The sequence below is a fragment of the Labeo rohita genome, chromosome 19, assembly GCF_022985175.1.
Source record: "Labeo rohita strain BAU-BD-2019 chromosome 19, IGBB_LRoh.1.0, whole genome shotgun sequence".
Classification (NCBI taxonomy): Eukaryota; Metazoa; Chordata; class Actinopteri; order Cypriniformes; family Cyprinidae; genus Labeo; species Labeo rohita.
This window is the reverse complement of record NC_066887.1, coordinates 11,214,445-11,238,666: the sequence shown is the minus strand read 5'-3', so window position 1 is coordinate 11,238,666 and position 24,222 is coordinate 11,214,445. Positions and strand designations below refer to the sequence as shown.

General features: G+C 37.4%; 3 protein-coding genes across 6 annotated transcripts in view; 2 read left to right on the top strand and 1 right to left on the bottom strand.

The window, feature by feature from the left end:
- Positions 1-15,292, top strand: part of ripor2 (RHO family interacting cell polarization regulator 2) — an 85,614-nt gene extending 70,322 nt beyond the window's left edge. For 3 of the 4 annotated variants that reach the window (XM_051136398.1, XM_051136397.1, XM_051136399.1), the window contains exons 7-23: positions 852-1,001; positions 2,081-2,144; positions 2,242-2,285; positions 2,643-2,768; positions 3,160-3,308; positions 3,526-3,655; positions 4,620-4,766; positions 6,285-6,923; positions 7,073-7,245; positions 7,799-7,964; positions 8,152-8,284; positions 9,789-9,944; positions 10,038-10,211; positions 10,317-10,519; positions 10,658-10,735; positions 10,852-10,942; positions 13,208-15,292. In XM_051136398.1, coding sequence (XP_050992355.1) covers positions 852-1,001; positions 2,081-2,144; positions 2,242-2,285; positions 2,643-2,768; positions 3,160-3,308; positions 3,526-3,655; positions 4,620-4,766; positions 6,285-6,923; positions 7,073-7,245; positions 7,799-7,964; positions 8,152-8,284; positions 9,789-9,944; positions 10,038-10,211; positions 10,317-10,519; positions 10,658-10,735; positions 10,852-10,942; positions 13,208-13,308 — 2,724 coding nt within the window. In that variant the 3' untranslated portion in view covers positions 13,309-15,292. The remainder of the gene's footprint in view (positions 1-851; positions 1,002-2,080; positions 2,145-2,241; positions 2,286-2,642; positions 2,769-3,159; positions 3,309-3,525; positions 3,656-4,619; positions 4,767-6,284; positions 6,924-7,072; positions 7,246-7,798; positions 7,965-8,151; positions 8,285-9,788; positions 9,945-10,037; positions 10,212-10,316; positions 10,520-10,657; positions 10,736-10,851; positions 10,943-13,207) is intronic. The other variant, XM_051136401.1, reaches the window with a different exon arrangement.
- A 954-nt stretch (positions 15,293-16,246) lies between these two features.
- Positions 16,247-19,502, top strand: LOC127182105 (armadillo-like helical domain-containing protein 2). The gene is made up of 3 exons (XM_051137217.1): positions 16,247-16,551; positions 18,916-19,413; positions 19,474-19,502. Exons 1-3 carry the CDS (start codon positions 16,365-16,367, stop codon positions 19,500-19,502), a joined length of 714 nt encoding a protein of 237 aa, XP_050993174.1. The 5' UTR covers positions 16,247-16,364.
- On the bottom strand, positions 19,413-23,279 carry gmnn (geminin DNA replication inhibitor). The gene is made up of 7 exons (XM_051137730.1): positions 23,199-23,279; positions 22,481-22,542; positions 21,616-21,717; positions 21,383-21,539; positions 21,126-21,208; positions 20,835-20,945; positions 19,413-19,855 (listed from the first exon to the last, which is right to left on the bottom strand). The coding sequence occupies exons 2-7, from the start codon at positions 22,532-22,534 to the stop codon at positions 19,643-19,645; spliced, it is 720 nt and encodes a 239-aa protein (XP_050993687.1). The 5' UTR covers positions 22,535-22,542; positions 23,199-23,279; the 3' UTR covers positions 19,413-19,642.
- Between the last annotated feature and the right edge of the window lie 943 nt (positions 23,280-24,222).

The following is a 24,222-nucleotide window of genomic DNA, read 5'->3' as shown; positions in this document are numbered from 1 at the left end:
TTTATAAATAAATTGGCGTTAAAGAGGGTCTCACAAACAGACGCTTCACTAGGAACAATCAGTTCAAGTCAGGTCTAAAGGAATGATTTTAATGTATAATAAATAGTTGAATAAAAGCTTTAACAGCTTAAAAAAATCATTAATGGCATAACACATTAGCATCCCTAATATTTGTATAATTTTGCTGTGACACTGCAGATTCAGCAGCGCTGTAGGAAACACTCCATCACAGGAAGTCACCGCTGGATCTCTCGTTTAGCTGCAGTGTCCATCCCTCTTCCTGCCTACTCTATTTTCTCTCCCCCATCATTCTCTGTTCTCGCTGGCCCTTTCGGCTCACTTGTTTCTGTCACTTGCGGTCCATCTCCGCATCCTCATTTACCCCTCTTCCTATCTCTCCATCCCCCTCAATCACTCCTCTCTTCAGCGCTGGTATAGGATTAGCATAGCTAATTTGAGCCGGCCAGTGTTCACTGAGTTGTGAATGTGCTAAATGTGCATTTCCATGATAAAGGCCGTGGCTCCGAGCTGCTCGTCTGTCACAGAAGTATGGCATTACTATTGTCCCGAGGGCTGTTGAGCCGCATCATTTGGTGTTTGCTTTTGAAGTGTTCAAATTCATTTTCAAGCGCTCGGTACAGTACGCCGCTCTATTGTGCTGAGAAAACGTTACAGTAAATTGTAAAAGCCACGTTTCTGTGCTGAATGGGGACCCCCAGGGCTCTGTAATGATGTATGCTAGCACTTCAGACATCAAAGCAAGCGTTTATGCAATCTTTAGTGAGCGTTAGCATGCGTGAGCGTGTGCAGTGCTGCTTTTGTGTAATATAAGTCTGTGTGTGTTTTTACAGGTCGATGAGCTGTACGAGGGCTTTTGTATTCAGAGAAGGTTGCGTGATGGCGCCAGTAAGATGAAACAGGCCTTCACTGCTTCACCCTCCACTAAAGGCACACGTGAGAGCCTGGCAGAGGTCAACCGCAGATACAAAGAGTATACAGAGGTACATTATTAATGTTTGTTTGTCTGAGCCGTTGGCCATTTTTTTATCACTTGGTTCACGCCGCAGAGTACATATTTGAAATCAGAGTCCATATTTGTCTGAATGACTAATTGACTAATTGGTCTGTGTAATTAAGTTTTGTAATTTTTAATGTAATTTTTTTCTTCTGGATCATCAGCGAGTGTTTGAACCTTCTGTAATAGTTGCATATGAGTCCCTCAGTTGTCCTCAGTGTGAAAAGATGGATCTCAAAATCATACAGTCATTGCTGGAAAGGGTTCAAATATCCAGAATGCTGGAAAAAAAATTGTCGGACCTGAAGGATTTTTCTAAAGTGAAACAATAACATGCATTTTGTATGATCCCTCTTATTTTGGTAAAATAATTAACATTTTGGGGGATGTAAACTTTTGACATCAACTGTTTACATTTTTATTTATTTAAAGTGAAAGTTGACCAAAAAAGGAACTTCATTAATTACTCACCCTCATGTCATTCCAAACCTGTAAAACCACTGATATTTAAGATATTTTTATATTATTTTTATATGAAATCCCAGAGCTTTCTGACACTGCATAGACAGCAATACACCTACTACGTTTAAGACCAAGAAAGGTAGTAAGGACATAAAATAGTTAAAATAGTCCATGTGACATCTGTGGTTCAACCTAAATTTTATGAAGATATAAGAATACTTTAATGCATTGTGGTACTCTCCTGAATGCGCGGTGGACACGGACGAGAAGAAATTGTTGACGAGAAGAAATTGTTGAATAAACTCTTTTTTTTTTTTTTTTGGCGCACAAAAAGTGTTCTTGACGCTTCATAAAATTATGGTTGAACCACTCTCACATGGACTATTTGAACAGTGTCCTTACTGCCTTTCTGGGCCTTGAACATGTCAGTTACGTTGCTGTGTATGCAGGGTCAGAAAGCTCATGGGTTTAATAAAAAATATCTTAATTGGTGTTGCGAAGATGAACAAAGGTCTTACGGGTTTGGAACGACATGAGGGGGAGTAATTAATGACAGAATTAATTAAATTTCAATTCAATTTTTATGTGTTCCTGTCTCCTCAGAACATGAGCACTTTTGAGGCTGAGCTGGAGAACCTGTTGGGGGAGTTTCATATCAAAATGAAAGGTACATGATTTGTGCACAAAAATGTGGAAAAAGCTAAAAAATATTTGTTGTATTTTTACTTACTTAAACTTTTTAATTCCTTTGTTTCCTGTCTCAGGATTGGCTGGTTTTGCCAGACTTTGTCCCGGTGATCAGTATGAGGTGAGTTGTTTAGAAAAACATACAATTCTTTCAGAACATATTGAGTTTCATACATTTATTTTCTGTAATAAAGCCAGATGCGTCTGTCTTCTATCCAATTACTAAACGCTTGTAGTAATTGTCTGCTGCTCTGGCAAGTACATCCAGTTCATTCGTAATCACAGCTCTCCTAGCAACGTTTTCTCTTCTGATCCACAAGTACATACACCCACCAACCCCAATTAGAGTTTGTAAGGCTGTATAAAACTAAACACTGAAAACTCCCATTGTTTTACTGCTCTATTTACAATGAACTTGTGTTGGCCGCTTTTCCTAATTCTGACATTTTTAGTTCTTTTCGCCTCTCCTTTCTGGCAGATCTTCATGAGATACGGCCGACAGCGGTGGAAACTAAAGGGGAAGATCGAAACGAACTCCAAACAGAGTTGGGATGGAGAGGAGATAATATTTATGCCCCTCATTACAGACCTCATCAACATCAAGGTGGGCTCCAGTCCACATAGTTGTCCATGAAAGAGTCCCCAATGACAGACTTGTCTGTAACCACCGAAGACATTCAAAAAGACATGTCCCATCAATATCAGTGGTGTCCAATCCTGGTCCTGAAAGGCCAGCGTCCTTCAGATTTTGGCTCCAATCTGCTCCAAAAACACACGCCTAGATGTTTCTAGTGAGTCTGAAGACCTTGATTAGCTGGTTTAGGTGTGTTTAATTAGGGTTGGAGCTAAACTCTTCAGTACAGTTGCCCTACAGAATCAGATTTGGACACCCCTGCTCAATATGAAACAATGCTGATCAACACTGATTCCTAAAATGTTATATTTTGTACATTTCTGAAGTGACATTTTTCAATTCATGACCTTTATCTTACTAGGTGACCGAGTTAAAGGGGTTGGCCACGCACATCTTAGTGGGTAGCGTGATCTGTGAAACCAAGGACCTGTTCACCGCAATGCCTCAGGTGGTAGCAGTAGACGTCAACGACCTGGGAACCATTAAACTTAACCTGGAGGTCGCCTGGTTGTAAGTGACATTATCTAATAAAACAAGATAAGAAGTGTGGAGTTTCAAAGCATGAAAGTGATGGTATATACTGCCCTCTTCAGGACAGTCATGGAAGTTCCACTGAATTATTTACAGTTACACTGAATTTTTAACAGTTAATGTGCTTTTTTCTTCTAATACTTTTGTACGATATTAGATTGCTGTATGTGAATCTATGTCTGTCTTGTTTTTACAGTCCATTTGACGTGGAGGATCTGACCCTGTCCTCAGGAAACATCAGTAAAACCACCGCCCTTCAGAGACGAGTATCAGTGTACAGCCAAGGCACACCCGAGACGCCCACTTTCCAGGACACGTCTTTCTTTGTAAGTCCACTTCTGAAAATCTTCTCCATTCTGTTTAAAGTCCTGCTTGTGTCACAATGACAAACCCAGAAGCTTGAGTTGTAGTTGCATCATTATACACTTAAATCCTGTCCTTGTGAAAAAGAAGTACACTTTAGTATACTTTTAAAAAAGAGTGTATTATGCTTGAATAAAGTGTGAACTAAATGTTTTTTTAAATTGTGTTTACAATTAAATACCAAAGTTTAAATTATTATTAAATACAATTAGTTCAATTTAAGATTTTTTTTTTTTGACCTACTTAAATATAACTTTATATAGAATTTCATAATTACTTCTATTATCGTTGACTGTGTACTGACAAGCATGTATGGTAAATTACATACTTTCATTTCTATAGAACCTTGTATTTAAAAAGATTTGTAAATAAACATTTGTAATTATAAATGTCCAATTTAGTATGTTTAAAATATACCAACTTTAAATGTAATATTAAAAAACTAAAGTTAAAAATATAATTAAGTACTTTAGACGTGTGTTAGTCAACTTTCTTTAAGTAGAGCTTTAATTTCATTAAAGTGGCCTTTAATTTCATTCATTTCATATAATCTGCAATTACAGTTTTTTAATAGCATAATTATAAGATTTGATGTGCACATTCAGTACAGTTAAGCACAAATAATTTTTACAAGGATGTACATACAGTATCATACAGGATATTGAGGTTTTGAAATCAGGTGTTAGATCGCAGTCACACTGTCACACCTCAGTACTAATCTAAATATTAATGCTGCTGAGTCTGAGTTTGTTCTAGCTGTTCCGGGTTCAGTGCTTATCATTTTGTATGTACTATTGAATATGACAGCACTTGCATCCTATGTGTGCCTGTTCATGTTTAGTCTGTGCTGTTGTGTCTAATGAACTGTATTCACCCTGTGGCATCATGGTTGTTGTGTGTGCGTGAATGCATGTGTCGATGGCAAAGAAGTGGCATCCTCGGCGGTGGGAGGGCCAGCGTCTCTCGTTCTTGCACACGCTCAGAGAGACTCTCTTAGAGAAACTCAGGCGCAGTCGCTCATTTGGCGATCTGGCTGCACTGAGACCTCGCTCAAGGTCCAGTCTGGAAGTCTATGTGAGTCAGGTCACTGCGTGCCCTGCCCTTCTGAGTGAACATCTGCGTGTGGCTCTTTTCTTTGCTTGCGTTTTCTGCTTTAACGGATTTCTCACACACATTTCAGACTAAACCTTTTGTAGTTTTCACAATTGCTTTTCAGTTTTATGTTCAGTATGTACACTACCAGTAAAAAGTTTTCAAACAGTAAGATTTTAATCTTTTTTTTTTTTTAAAGAAGTCTCTTCCTCTCACCAAGCCTGCATTTATTTGATCCAAAGTACAGCAAAAACAGTAAAATTTTATAATAGTTTTACTATGTAAAATAACTCTTTTCTATTAGAATATATTTTAAAATGTAATTTATTCCTGTGATTTCAAAGCTGAATTTTTATCATTATTACTCCAGTCACATGATCCTTCAGAAATCATTCTAATATTCTGATTTGCTTTAAAAAAAACCATTTATTATTATTATTACTATGTTGAAAACAGTGGATTTTTTCAGGTTTCTTTGATAAATAGAAAGTTCAGAAGAATGGCATTTATCTGAAATAGAAATCTTTCGTAACATTGTAAATGTCGTTATCATCACTTTTGATCAATTTAAAGCATCCTTGCTAAATAAAAGTATTAATTTCTATAACCCCCCACCCCCAAAAAAATATAGTGACTCCAAGCTTTTTAATGGTGTAGTGTATAATATTACAAAGGCCTTTTATTTCAGATAAATGCTGATCTTTAGATATTCTATTGATTAAAGAACTCTAAAACAATTTGCTCAACAGTTTTAAATATTGATAAGAATAATAATAAATTATTATAAAATTCTTAAACAGCAAATCAGCATATTAGAATGATTTCTGATAGATTATGTGACACAGAAGACTGGAGTAATGATGCTAAAAATTCAGCTTTGCATCACAGAAATAAATTAAAATTTAAAATATATTCAAATAGAAAACAGCTATTTTACATAGTAAAAATATCTCAAATATTACTGCTTTTGGTGTACTTTGGATCAAATAAATGCAGGCTTGGTGAGCAGAAGAGACTTCTTTAAAAAAAAAACATTGAAATTCTTACTGTTCAAAAACTTTTGACTGGTAGTGTATCTGATGGTCAATGGTTTTTAATCAGGGTTCTCTGATGAATAGAACGTTTAAAAGAACAGCATTTGAAATAGAAATATTTTGTAACAACGTCCATACTGTCACATTTGTTCATTTGAATGCATCCTTTCTACCAATTTCACTGATAGAAAAAAACAAACAAACATTGGAATAGTTGTGCATTTTATATAAAAATGTGAACATGCAAATATGTTGTTAAAATATAAAAATCTTAGAGGTTACTTTAGGTTAAAAGGTTTCGGATGATTAAACATTTGGGAATTCCTGTGTTAAACCATTTCAACCATTCTACTGCTCTTTAGTGTGCTGGACTTTAGACAGAAAATATTATATAGAGCACTATATAGATAATAAATCACATTAAAAGACATATATACCATATTATATTTCTCTTTCCATCACATAGTCCACTTTACAAGATGACGTCTTTGAAAACGGAGGCTGTGGTGTGGCCGAATGCAAGCGCCTGTCCTTCACCTTCTCTGACACGCCCACCTCAAGCCCCGCCCCCATTCAGTCAAACCCCGAGATCACAGTCACGCCCCCTGAGATAGACCCTCCCTCTGAACCGGCTCCAGTCTCTGAGGAGCAGCCGGTTGAGGAGGAGTGTGTGGAGGAAGACTGTGGCAGTGTCAGTGTCAGCGATCCAGACCTGGACTGGGATCAGGCTGAGGCCCAAGGGCACGGCACAGGCTCTGCGGCCCTCTCTCTGTGCTCCGAGAGTCAGCTGTCTGCGGTGGGACCAGAGGATGTGGTGTTCCTGGAGCCCAACATGCCTGATGAAGCCCTGGAGCTGAAGCCAGTGGAGCTGGACGGGGAGGAAGGCAGTCTGACCAGGCAGCTGGTGAGGAGACTCACATCCTCTGATATGCTGCCCGAAGCTGGCGCCGTGAGCTGGTCTGGAGAGGGTAGCAGGACATTTCAGGAGAGCAGCCTGGAGGAGGCCATTCAGTCCCTGCTCCTGCGGCTGGAGAGCTTAGGCCAGCGCTGCGGAGAGCTGCAGGACTTGGAGCAGGAGGTTATGAGACTAGAAGACCTGCTTAAGGTGAATGAGTTCTTTGTGGTCTTCAGATCATGAAACTTGGTTCATTTAATTAGCATGATCTTACCAAAGACCCTCTTCAGGTCTCGTGCTTGTCTTCAAATTGACTCTTCTGCTCTCAGTTGTGAATGAAGGTTGTTGTCTCTGTTCAGTGTCGGGTACCTGCTCATAGGAGCCGTTCATCAAGCCTCAGTTTGACCGTGGAGAGTGCTCTGGAAAGTTTCGACTTCCTCAACACCTCTGACTTTGATGACGATGACACCGGAGATGATGCTGCCACCCTCTCACGCGCTGTCTTCTTTGACATGGAGTCAGAGAGAATCGGGTGAGTTGGACATTAAACCCTTTGGTGATCAGGTTTCTCTCAGGAACTTGACTACATGGCCTCGGTATTAGTGTTTATGTAGTGCCCTCTGGTGGTGACAATATGTGACCCTGGTCCACAAAACCAGTCATAAGTAGCTGGAGTATATTTGTAGCACTAGCCAAAAATATATTGTATGGGTCAAAATTATTGATTTTTCTTTTTAATGCCAAAAATCATTAGGATATTTAGTAAAGATCATGTTCCATGAATATATTTTGTAAATTTCCTACTGTAAATATATCAAAACTTAGTAGATTAGTAATATGCATTGCTAACTTCATTTGGACAACTTTAAAGGTGATTTTCTCAATGTTTTGATTTTTTTGCACCCTCAGATTCCATATTATTAAGTAGTTGTAACTCAGCTAAATATTGTCCTATCCTAACAAACCATACATCAATGGAGAGCTTATCAGCTTTCAGATGATGTATAAATTTCAATTTCGAAAAAAATGCCACTTATGACCGGTTTTGTGGTCCAGGGTCACATAACGTCTTGTACGTTCCACAGGTCAGGCCAACATCCAGAAGCAAGAGGCCACTTGAGTGAAGCCCTCACAGAGGACACTGGTGTGGGGAACAGTGTGGCTGGCAGCCCGTTGCCTCTCACCACAGGAAACGAGAACCTAGATGTGGCCATCGTCGTTCATCTACAATACTGCAGTCATCTTGTCCAGGTGATTGTGTTTTTCCACCTTTCCACCTTCATTTTCTTTTTTCTTAGAATGTACAATAGTGTGTTTTTGCTTTGTCTGTGACCAAAAATGGTCAGTCGACAGCACATTTATAGCATAAACAGATTGAACTGTGTCATTGTGTTTTGTTGATATAAAATGCTGAAGTTTCTTTATGTGTGGGATGCAGTTGTTGACCTCAGGAGGAAGCCAGTCGCAGCACAAGACATACCTACAAAAACTAACAACTCAAACACTTCTGTTGGAGGAGCTCAGTGAGAAAAACTTTGACAGACCAGGCAGCTGCATTTTAGTGTCTGATGGTGAGTATATTATTTCTCACATTTACTTGTTTTTTAAAGATTTATGGCATAATGTTTATTTTATTAATGGCGTGTATGTGTGATATTGCATAAACTAAGGCACCAAATGAAAATATGAGGAACAAGATTATAATCTGTCCTGAGGTTTTTGTTAAACTAAGGAATACAAGTGACACAATGACCGGCAGTTATACTGTGAAATACAATTTTATGGCACCTAAGAAATACAGTTTAAGTCAAAAGTTTACATACACCTTGCAGAATCTGCTAAATGTTAATTATTTTACCAAAATAAGAGGGATCATACAATGTTACTTTCTATTTAGTTCTGGCCTGAATAAGATATTTCACATTAAAGATGTTTACATATAGTCCACAAGAGAAAATAATAGTTGAATTTATAAAAATGACCCTGTTCAAAAGTTTACATACGCTTGATTCTTAGTACTGTGTTGTAACCTGAATGATCCACAGCTGTTTTTTTTTTTTGTTTGTTTTTTTTGTGATAGTTGTTCATGAGTCCCTTGTTTGTTCTGAACAGTTAAACTGCTGTTCTTCATAAATATCCTTCAGGTCCCACAAATTCTTTGGCTTTTCAGCATTTTTGTGTATTTGAACCCTTTCCAACAATGACTGTATGATTTTGAGATCCATCTTTTCACACTTAGGACAACTGAAGGACTCATACGTAACTATTACATAAGGTTCAAATGCTCACTCATGCATCACAAGTGAAAACAATGCATTAAGCATTAATTGAGCTGGGGGTGAAAACTTTTTGAATTTAAAGATTAGGGTAAATTTAACTTATTTTGTTGTCTAGGAAACATGTAAGTATATTCTGTAGTTTCTGAAGGGCAGTACTAAATGAAAAAAATATATTTAGGTAAAATAAGAAAAATGTACACATCTTTATTCTGTTCAAAAGTTTACACCCCCGGCTCTTAATGCATCGTGATGCATCGTGTTTCTTTCCTCAGTGTGAAAAGATGGATCTCAAAATCATACAGTCATTGATGGAAAGGGAATTTGTGGAACCTGAAGGTTTTTCCTGAAGAGCAGCGGGCAGTTTAAGTGTTCAGGACAAACAAGGGGTGCATGAACAACTATCACTAAACAAACAAAAAAAAAAATAAAAAAAACACAGCTATGGATCATTCAGGTAACAACACCATATTAAGAATCAAGCGTATGTAAACTTTTGAACAGGGTCAGTATTATATATTCAACTATTATTTTCTCTTGTGGACTATATGTAAACATCTTTAATGTGAAATATTCTTTTCAGGTCAGTACTAAATAAAAAATAAAATGGATTTTGTATGATCCCTCTTATTCTTATAATTAACATTTAGCAGATTATGCAAGGTGTATGAAAGGTGTGGGTGTATGTAAGTTTTGACCTCAACGGTATTTCTGACTGCTAAGTTTTCTCACTTCACTCTTTAGGGTAGATGAAAAGTTGTGTTTGAATTTAAATAACCTCTCTTGGTTCCCTAAACAGTGTTACCTGGGATGGTGGAGCGTCCGTCGCTGATGACTCTGTGGTCCGACTGCAGTGGTGGTATGTTCCATACTACGCTGGACAGAGTGTTGAAGCATATGCATCTCAACTTTGCCTTACCACTGCAACAGATTCTGCCTCATTCTCCTGACTCAGGTAGTGAGAGTAACAACAATATCAATCTGCAGGAAGAAACATCAGTTAATGTAGCTTCAGCGTTCATCTGCCTGTGTTTACATGTGTATCCAGTGATCAGGATGGTAGTGAATGAGATGATGGACAGGAGCGAGCTGGCCTCTGCCTTGTCTCCGTCAGCATCCCTTCTGGCACAGGATGTCCTCACTGTGTTTCAGTTCCACCACTACACTGTTGAACACGATGTCACGGATATGGAGCAACACCTTCTGGATTTATCCAAAGAGGGTAAGATGTTTTATTGAATAATGAGTTTAAAGCTTTACAGGTTATTAGTTTTACTTATATAGGTTACAGTTTTAGCATACCGTGTCTTTTTGGTGTCCAAACCAGTCATGCTTGAAGAAGCCCTGAGCTGTGGGGATACAGAACGTTGTGTGAAGGAACTACTGGAAGTGTCCGTCACGTGTCTCCAGCCCCGTACTCAAACCCTGTGGGCCGTGGCTGCGCTATTGACCTCTGATGACCCTGATGTGATAAAGGTCGCTACAGCCTTCTTCTCCTCTGCTGCTTCACACAAACCCTTCAGGTCAAAGGTCAGTTTCTTACCTGGCTTGTACAGCCCATTTTTGGCTGTTGATGGAATTGATTAATGGGTTGGTCTATAGCCGGTCTATAACATTCAAAAGTTTGAAGTTGTTAAGAGGTTGTTTTTTCATGTTTGTCTTCAACAGGCTGTTGATTGTTACACACAAGCCTTATCAGAAGTAGACAGATCAAGAGCTGCATGTGCCGCTCTCAGCTGCTTGCAGGTCAATTTGACTTTTTGATTGGATCACACATCACTTAAACTGAAGATTAAATCATATCTGTGATTGTTTACAAGACTTTTCTTTAAAACTTCCTGTCTGTCTCGGGTTATTTTCAGGCTGTGGAAAGCATTGATGCTGTGGTGTTACTGTGTGACTCAGCCGATGAAGATGTCCGCCAGATTGCCATAGAAACCCTTCTCACTTTCGGTAAAACATCCAGTCACACCAATGACACATCCTCTGAACTATTAGTCAGTTTAATGCTCTTTCTGCAAATTAGTGTATTCTAGACAGTTTGTTATTAGACAAAAATGTGTATATGATGAAGTCATCAATATTTTTGGTCTGTTTTCCCAGAAGAGCTAAACCTGTACGATTAACTTTTAGGAGTATGCTTGCACTAGGGTTCCTAGGTTCTTAAAACATCTTAAAGGGATAGTTCACCCAAAAATGAAAATTTACCCATGATTTACTCACCCTCAAGCCATCCTAAGTGTATATGACTTTCTTCTTTCAGACAAATACAATCGGAGTTACATTAAAAAATATCCTGGTTCTTCCAAGCTTTATAATGGCAGTGAATGGGTGTTGGGATTTTGAACCCCAAAAAAGTGCACCTATCCATAATAAAAAGTACTCCACACAGCTCTGGGGGGTTAATAAAGGTCTTCTGAAGCAAATCAATGCATTTGTGTATGAAAAATATCCATATTTAAAACTTATAAACCATCATTTCTAGCTTTTGCTAACTGTTGTACATGCGTCACGAAAGAGTGGTGTTCCAGCAGGTGATGTAGGACGTAGTTGTAGCATATCCTCCAATAAGAATATACTAGTCTCTCGAGAACTAAGGTTTGTTTACAGCAAAGGAAAACCTTCCTCTGGGCTTATATTGAAATCCTCTGACGTTTTTCTTTTTGTACTTCTAATCTGTGACCGGTGTTTTGTTTTGATCTGTTCTCTGTGCTTCCATATTCATCACTTCTCACCGGAGCTTACTCTATGTCTACATCCTACGTCATTCGCTACAACACCACTCTCTTGTGAACATGCGTACAACAGTTAGCAGAAGCTAACGATTTATAAAATTTCAAATATTGATATTTTTCTTACCAAAACACATCGATTCACTTCAGAAGGCCTATATTGTCCCCCAGAGCTGTGTGGAGCACTTTTTTATGATGGATGGACGTACTTTATTGTGCTTCAATATCTCAACAGCCATTCACTGCCATTTTAAAGCTTGGAAGAGCCAGGACATTTTTTAATATAACTTCGATTGTGTTCGTCTGAAAGATAAAAGTCATATACACATGACTTACCTTGAGGGTGAGTAAATCATGGGGTAATTTAGATTTTTGGGTGAACTATCCCTTTGAAATATCTTAAATTATGTGTTATCAAATTATTACAGCTCCATATGTTTCGCTTTCCGGACGTAAGCAACAAGCTTGCTCGGTAGCTCAGTCGGCACGGAATTAGACTTAAGCTGGGCTCACACTACAAGATTTGAAAATTGTGGCGCATCACACACTACAAGATATTAATAAGATTATCATGACGGAGGGATCGCCTCACATGATCTTAACAGATCGTCATTTCAGCAACTAATGTTTACAAATGTTAGTTAGTGTACTAGCAGCTTTATGCACTCACCTGGTATGAGACGACTTCACTCCAGAGCTTTCCTTGCTCCATGCGGTTGTGGTATGTTTTCAACATATTATACAGACAGTGTTACTACAAAAACATAAGAAGCAGTTTCCTCTATCTCCACTATCCAATGGACCGTACAGCAGCTGTTTTGCAGTCGCGCATTGGCTGTTATGAAAGTACTGACGTAATCATAGCCGTGATCATCCCGATGTAAAATCCTGAATATCAAACATGTTTGATATAGTCGGGGCGGCCCCGATTTGTGTGAGAGCAGATTGGGAGGTGCAAGATTCGATCTGTGAACGTCTCACATTACCAGATAATCCATGCCGACCATCAGGACCGATCGAGGTGCTTGACAAGATTTTTGTTCCGATTCTCGGGAGGGGAAAATCGGAGCAAAATCAGGCTAAAATTCTGTAGTGTGAGCCCGCTTTAGGATGGGGAATGAATCCCGTGAAAAACATGACTCACGATGAAAGAGCTGAAAGATGTGATATCAAAAACAATCCAAAACGGCATGCTTGCGATTGCGCTTTTACTTCACATTTGCTTTTAATATTTTTGTGGTCACTTTTGATCAATTTAATGCTTGCAGAACAATATCTTACTTTGCTAATTAAAGTAGAAGAATCTAAGATACATGATTTATTTGGAAATGACGGGTTTGTTCTCTGTAGACATGCAGTATTTTATTTGTGCAGGTCTCTTAAAAAGCTATGTAACACATTGCTTGTAAACATCAACTGAAAGCCACAAAACTCCACCCTTCCTGTGACTCTTACAGAGTGTGTTTGTGTGTGTCTATGTTCTCAGGTGAAGACGGGCGGCTGGCATACGAGCAGTTGGACACAGTGCCGAGGGAGATGGTGCGTTTGGGCACTCGTCGTGGTAATGCCGTTACCACTTCATTTTAGAAAAACGACCCCCGTGACCCTGCACACTTCAGATGTGAAATACACACCACCTGCTAAGGGGAAAACAGAAGCTTAGCCTTCGATTTAGGCCTACATTTTGAGACCTTCAATACAGAGTCTCCTTCTCTGCAGGATGTTCACATTTATACTACTCATGTCACAGTGGTCAAGAGTCATCAATTGCTGATTGAACAATAAGAGTGTTAATATTGGAATTTAGTTATTTGCAGATTGCAGTTGCACTGTTGGAAGCATGTAAATAGACAGCAAATCCTATTTTAATTTTTTTTTTTCCTTTGTATGTGCCGTTCCGTTTCAGGGATTATAAGGGACTGTTTTTATGCTCCCCGCTTGAGTTGTTTGACCTGGACAGAGTGAGATTTTCTGTAACCTCTAGGAAAGAAAAGATTTTAAGTAGTCATTACTGAAAAACCGGCTTGGATGGTGGACTTCTGATTTAAACATCGCTCGCTTGCCTTCACCGGTCAGGAGAAAATATTTCTATGGACAGAGCCTGTAGTGAACAATTGCGTTAACACGGTACTAATGCCTGAGCACATGGGATCTTACAACAAGCATCAGAGTATCTGAAAATGCACTTTCACACTATATTCAGTCAGAGAAGCGTGATGCATTACTGTGAATTTTTGGTTTCTACGTAAATGAAGACTGGAAGTATATTTGCTCTGTGATCTGAACTTGCTTCTGTGCCTATTGTTACTGTACTACTGAGTCATGTGACTGTAATATCATTTGATTTATTTATTTTTCATTTCTCTTCACTATGGTAAGATGCTGATTTCACCCTCTCTTTTTTTTTAAATACTGAGAACAGATTGTATTAACGTTGTACTAAATATCTGTTCACAGTATGATTAGGTACAGACAGGATTTGGTATTCCTGAGGGGCTATTCACTATGATTTTTTTTTTATATTATATATATATATATATAGTTGGCATTTTACATATAGAAAGATGTTTTATTGATAAGTATCATCTTTTAACAGTGTATTCATGGAGTTATACAGTATTTGTGCTCAAGGGAACCTTTCCTAAACGTCTTTTCAGTATGCTAATGCACCTGACGCTTGCCTCGCTTTTTGACATTTACACACCCCGTGTTGAAAGCTCTCAAATGTGAATTTACGCTTATGGCGGCAATTAAAAAGCAGTTTTGTAGATCGCCCGACCTATTTTTGCAATTTTTTCTATGACATTGAGAATTGTAATGGAAAGCAGGGGCCTAAATCCATCAAAAGAGCACATTTCGAGGAATGTACTGAGTACAGAAAGGTTACTGAAGTATATGCCTCACAAGCACAACTGAAATGTTTCGGTAAGATTGTTTTTTAACATGTTAAACATGTTATTTGACACATACCGCATAAACTCCTAAAGCCATAATGATACAGAAGTCAGTATATTTAAGGCTGGTTTGTGGTTTCTATTTATCAGAATGCTCTATGACAGATATTCAAAAATAATACTTTTGTTATTTCTGTTTTCTGTATTCAGTCACAGCAGTTAATGGCTGTGTTTTGCTCTTGTGTTGTGAGTTTGTCTAATGACCACCGTTACAGTATTTGACCCTGGGCATTGGTGATCACTCCTTCTTTCTTTGCACAGAGATATCACGTGAAAAGGTTGAACATTTTTGCCTTGTATTCATCTCAGAAAGAAGCTCAGTGAAATTCAACTGCATTTATTGTTCAAACCTCATTCAAATGTAAATTAATGTCCTTCTTTATAGGAAAGCTGTTGTGTTATGGTTTTGTGAGCGTGTGACTGTATGTGTCGAGGGCTTGAGCGCACAGCTTGCCGTTGCAATAGCTTTAGCTACTACTGTTTGAATGAAAGCAGATTTCACTTGATGTCAATGCTAATGTTCCCTCACTGTTTCATTTTTCTTTTCATTTTTTTGAGTTTACTGTATTTCCTCTGCTGAAAGTGGCAATAAAATTTATTTTTACATAATTATCAGATATGGCATTGCGCTGTTTTTAATGCCTGGTACATTTTTTACAATTTTTGTACAATGTACAATATGAGAAACAAAAGAGACTGGTTACTGCACTAACATTAAAACAGCTGTTGTTCAATACTGTATAACAAAATAACCCAGTTTCATTAGTTTCATGATCCAGTCCATGGCAAAGCATGCTGGGAACTAGAAATTTACAGTCCAGTTTTAAACTCTAACAAAAATAATCTAGTCCGTAACGAAATTACTGTACTTAAATAAAGTTAAGTACTTGTGCTGCTTTAATTCATTTTAAGTCAATTAACCATGGTTTTTTATGGTAAAAATGTACCTTTGGCGTATTAATGACCACTGTTTTACTAGGGTTAGTGTACTAAACCCATGGTTGTTTTATGGTTACCATAGTTTAACTATAGTAACCACGTTTTTTGTTGTTGTTGGTTAATTTTCGTAAGGGTTAACACAGAGACGAATAACATCATTAAAGTACTGTTTTGTTGAGGTATTTTATAAGGCTGTTGGAAAGCTTTCCTCTGTTTTTGTGAAAACGTACTAAACGGGTGACGTCACGATAACAAACCAAATGGACCTTTCACATTTCCGGGTTTCTCATAGCGGAAGTCGTCATAGTTGGGTAAAATCAGAGAGCAGTGAATGGGAGAGTACCACAAATATATATTTTTTGCATCCACATTTGCTCAAATAGCAAAGAAAAACTACACGATAGTGTTTTCACGACTTTTAATCAAAGGAAAAAAATTGAGAGACTGATATCGGCAGTCAGAAGAAAGAACAATCAAATTTACCGTCCCTCCCACAGACGCGGCATTAAACACCCTCGCATAGCGTTAACCAGTTTTTTTGTAACTTGATGAAAAGGTGTTATAATACAATGTATAGTGTTATAAATGCACATACATATTTTTAAAAATCAAAATCTAAAAAAGTTTAAAGGATTTATGATGATGATGACCGTTAAAACGCGTCATCACAGGCGCGTGAAAACGGTCCAGGAAAAAAACATTCTGTTTTGAAAAAAAGCTGTTTTTTTTCTAAGACAGGCAGGCAGACGCATGATTCGGTTCCTCTCCTCATTTTACGATACTTGCATTAAGCCTTATTTTTCGTCTGGTGTGGAAGACACAGACAGAAGCCATAAAAACAAGATCTACAGGGCTGGTCAACTCATCCAGGATACGCAGCTGTCAATAGCAGTGAGAGCGGACGCAGCTCGGGACATTGGGATCCTAAGTTACACAGGTGATCAAAAAACGTGTCTGTATTAAAGACGTTTAATACATTTTTATCGTTAGGTGAAGTGATATTTTCAAACATGAAAGTAAAACCGCCAACAGGTGGTGTTAATGAGCGAGAATCAAAGCAAATGATTAGCTGCGTCCAAAATCGCACAGTTTTAGGTACTAACGGTCGTTTATATGGCAAGCTGTTTTAATCTATAAACCGTGCTAGTATCAAATTCATGCTACTAGTACTTATGTATTAGATACTAGTACTCATTCATCAGAAACTAGTGCCTATTAAGTAGACACTAGCAGTTTTTCATTAGATACTAGTACCTATACTATTGCTTATTCATAAGATACTAGTGGGTCATTCTATAATTAGTACATTTAGAATTTGACAATATGAAGAAAGAAGTTTTTCTTTTTCCCAAAAACCCAAACATGATCTTACATAGCTGCTTTGAAACAATCTATATTGTATAAAGTGCTATATACATAAAGGTGATCTATAGAAATATGTGCTTAAAATACCATCTATGTTTGCTACTGTCCACCATGTTACTTTTACTGAGTAACACAGTTGACAGATTACTTAACTCACATTTTTTGTGTTTTGGGCCTATACTCAACATGGGAGCCTAGAACTACTAAGCATATGGTATGTTTAGAAATATATTTCCATAAACAGAACATACGTTTTAGTTCAATTGTCTTAGTTAAAATTTCTAGCAATAATACTTGTGTAACACTCTTGACACAGGTTTGCTAGTCTAACCAATATTTATTAGGGGAAAGAGAGAGAACATAACTTCTAGTGTTTCATCCATGTGCTTCTAGAGGAAATATCATCATACTGTGCGAATTATGTGAAAATGTGACAAACCATTCCTGGGGAGGTTTCTAGTGGGTAACTTAGTTGACAATGGTTTTTCGGACACAAATAAAACAAGTTATATTACAATAAACACTTATTTTTGAAGCGCACACCCAAATGTCTTGATAGTTTAATCTAATTGAAGGCAAAACTATGAAATTAAGGTAATTTTCATGCTTGAATGCAGTGTAGAATGAGCAACTTTACAAAATTGGACAGCTGAATGCAAGGGTTGTATGTGATATACACATTTTTCAACAAAAGACATGACACTTGTCAACGTGTGATTGGTAAAAATATAATTGTGTACTAGAAAATTAAGCATTGGGGCTTTATATTGGATGAAAATATATTAAAAATATACTTCACTAACATGAGATGTACCCACAAGTATAGTATGACCCTAGTACTTCTTTCAATAGTGACTAGTAATTCTGTTGTTAGTAACAAATTTCTGCAATTGACTTCTATGGGGATCTGTCATTGAGATATCAACTACTCATTTTTGATTAGTATGTAGTCCAGTGGTTTTTCATTAGATACTAGTATCTTTTCCAAGTATGTATGAGTACTTACTACTAGTGCCTTTTGATAGATACTTGTACTTGAATACTAGGACTCATTTATTAGAAACTATTGCCCATTTAGTATACAGTAGTACTTATTAATAGATACAAGTACTTATTCATAAACTATTAGTACTTTTTTCAATAGTGATTAGTAACTATTCTGTTGTTACTAGTAACAAATTATGTACTAGTACATATTTTTAGATAGTAGTACCTATTATTAGATACTCTTACCAATTAAATAGGTACTAGTTTTTAAATTTACCATTTACTACATACTACAGTATTTATTAGATGCTAGCTCTTATTCATAAGGTACTCATACCTATTAAATAGATACAAGTACTTATTGATTAGCTACTAATATTTATTCAGTAGATACTAATACACAATCAAAGCTTGTACTTTTTTGAAAAGTTACTAGTAAGATATTTTGTTTTCCTACTAAAACGTTTAACTGAACTCTACTGTGGCCGTTTGGACTAGTCATAAGACAAGCAAAAAAGCAGATCTGACTAGTAAGCTCAGAATTGTTACTAGCAATCATTCTTAAAGATACGAGTGTTTATTAAATAAGTACTAGGACCTAATGAATAACTACTAGAATCTTTTAATAGGTACTAGTATCGAATCAATTAAGTACAGTATTGAAGTACTAGTAAATTTAAAAAAAAAAAAAAAAAAAAAAAAAAAAACAAAAAAAAAAAAAAAGCGATACTGGTACCTAAAAAGTTACTAAGAGCATGGAAATACATGTCAAAATGGCTTGCCATACACTGGTAGGTACTAAATTTGGGTTCAAACATCTGGTTTGTTTCTAGAGGTTAGCTGCCATTTAATAAAAAAAAATAAAAATAAAAAACCCACTTATTTTTTATTCTTTTTATAATTACTATACACATTGATACTGCCCCAATTAACACTGAAACTCTTTCAGGTGGTTATGAACATGCAGCTCAAGCAGCAGATGAGTACATGGCAAGCATGGTGGAGCTACTGAAAACACCTGACGTTACAGACAAACACATCATTGAAGTCCTAGAGGGTCTCAGCACGATCTGTTACCTCCACGTCGCCAACCAAGACAAAGCACAAGCACTTGGGCTCCCTGACATGCTGCTGGAGTTCATATCTCCAACCACCAAACTCTCAATTACCTCACAGCGCTGGAGCTGCTACCTGCTCAACATCCTGTGTTGCCACAACATCCCCATCATCTGCCACATCAAGGATTCCACAACCCTGCAGTCCAGTCTGGAGAAACTGGCGAGCCTGAACTGGGACAGATGGCCTTTAAACTTTGCTCAGGAGCTTCTCGGGGTTTTAGGCTACCAGCAGAGCTCAAAGAGTGACACTTTGCATGAGGAAGATGAGCAGAAGGGCTTCACTTACACCAAGAGTGGTCAAATGTTAGGTAAACAATTAAAAAGGATGTGTACAAAATATGAGTTTATTTCCGTTGTATGCATTCAATTTTACATATGTACACTGGCAGTGAACATGCACATTAACTACAGGTACTGAAAATAAAAGCTCATTTACAGCAAGGGTAAAAGTATTAAAATAAAAAGGTGCATCGAAGGCAAAGTTAAACATTCAAATAAAACCAAACAACTGGTCCATAATGGTTCTTTTCAGTTCAGTATTTTTCATAAGACATCATTTCAGCTTTCATCCGTTGTGGAGTCATCCTTACATGGCACATCAAGGTCATGTGACCGTTCTGTGCCAAGTTCAAGATTGTCCTGGCTCTCATCTTCACTTTCATCTCCATGTTGTTCCTCCTGATTTTCATCTTCCTCTTCTTCCTCATCCTCAGCGTCAAAGGCTATCTCACGCAGCTCCTCTAGACTGTCTGGACTTTTACCAGTTAATCTCTGAGAGAATTCAAAGGAACACAGACTTAACTAGGGACAAGGAGGTGGGTTATTTTTAGTTTTTTTTTTTTTTTAACACCATTTTCATGTAAATATACCCATAGATGCAGTATGGAGGACAAGAAATCATGATTTTTCAGTAGTACTACAGCACTACAGGGCTCATACAGATACTCTAAAGTGAAATTCTAGGACTTTCAAGGACTTGTCAAGCACTACTTTGATTTTCAAAGACTTTACAGATCTCACTTGTCAAACAACAACTTCCATTTCAAATTCTTTGCATTTGTGCACACTTTCTCTTTTCGTTTATAACTGTACTGCCTTAATGGTTTTCTACTGATAAACAAGGATTTAATACGACTTGAGAAAACCATGCCTAAATACAGATCTGAAACAATTCACTAACCCACACTTCCTGATCTGAACCATTTGATTTTAGATCTGAACTTTGGAGTGGATCATAATCGATGATTCGAGTCCATGCTCGGAAGTCCCGAATTGCAAGTCATTCCGCCAAACAACGCAAACAAAGTTTTACCCGTTACGTGCTTTTTAAAGCCATTACAAGCAAGGCTAAAATTTGAAATTAATTTGATCTGGTTTTGCTAGCGAATTGCTTGAAATGAATGACTGAAGTCACAAGTTTGAATCGGAGAATTGAATTGATTCAGTTCATCTTTAGCCATGTTTACACAATAGTCAGTACTGCTACTTGCTTAGCTCAGACATTTTCTGACGTTAACGGAGATGTGCTTGACTAAATTAAACACTTGTTTCATAGATACATTGTCTTTCAATAATTCAAGCACTTCAAGTACTTCTTCAGGAATATTGCCGTTTTGAAGCATTCACCAGGCCTTAATTTCAAAAACTAAAATTCAAGTACTTAAAGCACCTTGTACGAACCCCATAAGCAGTCATGTTTGGATTCAGAAAGGGATGTCAGACTTCAAAAATACATACACAGAGCACTTACCTCAATCATGTCAGCCATGTGTTGTACGTGCTGTGCCAGCTCCTGTAGCTCTTCATTTTCGCTCTTCAGCTGAGCAATCTGTTCATCTTTGGCTTCAATGTCTTTGTGCAACTAATGTTGAAAGTTAAAAAACAAATGAGCACAGCCACCACACATCTAAATCAAACAATTAAGGAAAAGCACAGTGAGTAAGTCTTAAGATATTAAGAATGAACACTGAATCATCAGCCCTATACAAAGAAGTGAAGTGGAATGGCTAATCATCAACAAATCACCCATTGATTAACTCACCTTTTCATTCTCTTGGAGAACAGTAAACAGGGCTTTGCGCCTCTCTTCTGCCACCTCCTTCCAGTAGGAGGACCCAGGGGTTTCTGAACAGAAACAAAAAAAAAAGCACATTCAATACCAAGTTACATGAACTGTCCATCACCATTAGATAGCAAACTTTAAACAATTTAACTGCATGGCAGCATTAACAGGCACAGCTTCGGCAAGAACGCAAATAATCCAATCATCTTCCCTGAACAAAGCAGGGGGTCATTTACCTTTGATCATGAGCTCATAGGCCTCTTGCGTGACTCCCTCAGGCTGGTTTTCATTTTCTGGACTTGTGGATTTTATAGCCACCTCTGCTTTGACCCTCTTCGAGCCCTTCACCTGTTCGGTGCTCCACATCTTCCTTTTAGGAACCGCTTTGCCATTCTAAACAGGGAGAAATTTGGTTTTAACTCGCTCCCCAACTACACAGTCTAAACTTTGTAACACCACCGCCATGTACCTCAATGATACGACCAAGGTTCTTATTGACAGCAGACGGCTGAAGGACCTGCAGCGTCCTCCTCCCTGATTCTGCTCCAGATGTTGGTGCTACAAAGAATTTCTGAGGAAAGAAAGTTAAAGATTTAATCTCAGGGTCCTCAGGTGTCATCAACTTAAAAACAAAACACCAAGAATAAAAGGCTCATTTCGGTGAAAATGAAAGTTAAGCAACTCTATCCAAGCATACAGTAACAGGCTCCATTCACCTGCCTCAACAGTCATTCTTCTCCTCTTACACTTGTCAGCACGAGATGGCAACAAGCAAGGTATCTGAGCAACTCTGCGTATCGGCCGTTCTAACAAGCGTGGGAAAGGGGCAGGCCGCACATCAGCTGCATGCTGTAAACACCTCCGATTCCCACGAGCAGCGATTGGTCTGCTTGCATTATTATCTTACTGCAACATTCTTTAACCTGTAATTACCGTGGGAACTTGCCACAGAAGTCTCCTTATGACCAACTGCAAGTTTGGAGTTGGTTAATGTTTTCACTCAAACAACACGGTGGCAGACGGATGCACAGTTACTGGATTTCGACACATTGGCAATGATTAATTTAAAAACAGAACAAGGTCTGAGTTCAGTTTGTCCTAAATGAGAAATGTGATCAAGTTAAAAACATGTTGAGATTTGTTTTATCACTTATTCCCTTTTTGACAATACTAACCAATAAATAACTATGGGCCACTCTTAAAATCACTCATAGGGAGTTAAGGAGCCATTAATACTAATTGAATCACCCAACAACACTGGATCAGCAGTTGTTCTTACATCTAGTAGCAACTTAAACAACTTAACTAAACAGAGCCAAAACATTCTCACATACCTTGATGTTTTCAGAGGGATTCTCCGCATGTTTGGGTCTTCTGATGGCACTCATGTTTTCACCTAGAACAGAATTCAGTAATTAAGTTTCATCAGTTTAAAAGGTCATGTTGTGCTCCAGTTATTTTGGCTTGAAAAGAATTTTCTGAAAAAGCTAGTCTTAAACTTACTAGCCTCCTGGACTAATTCCTGCCTACAAGTAATTACTTTTAAGATCCTCATTACCAAATATTAGATTCAACAGGTTTAATAGTTTTCTTAAATGGAAACAAAACATTAAGGCTAATGGTTTTTAAACATAGCACAAAAATGACATCTATAAATTACCAAGATATTTTATATCAAGTTACAGCACGTTACATAGCAGCTGAAACTTCATATAGTAGGTGACTAAATTCTTAGAAAATAAACAGCTGATAACACTAACAGACAGCCAAAACGCTCAATAATTAAAACCGGAATGTGGATTAGCAACAACCACTAGTTCGCCTATATAGATTAAAAAGACACCAACACCATACATGTATTACTTTAAAAAAAAAAAAAAGCGGATGACTATCAAAGTAGGCCGCTGTCTGCGTCCAAACACGTTGAATGAATCGAGCGACACTTGCACAAACTCTACTTTTAAAAGCACGTTACCAATTCTTAAAAATTAACATAAAGCCTCGTGTAACTGACCTAATCAAAAACCAACACAAGTCAAAGATGATACTCACGAAAATTGCACGATAACCACACACGCCTCTCAACAACTCACTAGAGCACAACAGCTTGTGTGTGAAGAGCGCGCCACTGGCTTAAGTACTGCCTTTGTAGCGTCACGTGACTCCGCATTTCCCGCGGATAGAGAGACTGACATAAACAAACAGCCCAAGATCATTCAAGGGATATTTTATTTCACTATTAGAATATGATCATTTCTATCCACTTCACAAAATAGTGTGTGTGTTCAAAATAAGTACTACACCACCAGTTTTTGGACAGGAAGATTTCTAATGTTTTTTTGATTTTTTTTTTAGAGAAATCTCTTCTGCTCACCAAGCCTGCATTTTATTTGATTCAGAATACAGCAAAAGCAGTAATATTGTAAAATATTTTTTACTATTTAAAACAACTGCAATTTCTATTTGAATATAGTTTAAAATGTAATTTATTCCTGTGATCAAAGATACATTTTCAGCATCATTACTCCAGTCTTCAGTGTCACATGATCCTTCAGAAACCATTCTAATCTGATTTGCTGTTCAAGAAACATTTATTATTATTATCATCATCAGCAGCAGCAGCAGCAGCAGCAGCATAAATATTTAAAACAGATGAGCTTTTTTTTTTTAGAATTCTTTGATTTATATAAAGATCCAAATATCAGCATTTATCTAAAATAAAAAGCTTTTACAACATTATACCCTATACCATTCAAAAGCTTAGAGTCAGTATATTTATTTGTTTATTTGGGAAGGAAATTTATTTAGCAACGATGCTTAAAATTGATCAAAAGTGATGATAATGGCATATATAATGTTACAAAACTATTTCAAATGCTGTTCTTCTGAACTTTTTCTATTCATCAAAGAAACCTGAAAAAAAAATCAGCTGTTTTCAACATAATAATTATAAATGTTTTTAAACAGAAAATCAATATTAGAACGATTTCTGAAGGAGTAATGATGCTAGAAATTCAGCTTTGAAATCACAGGAATAAATTATGTTTTAAAATATATTCTAATAGAAAACAGTTCT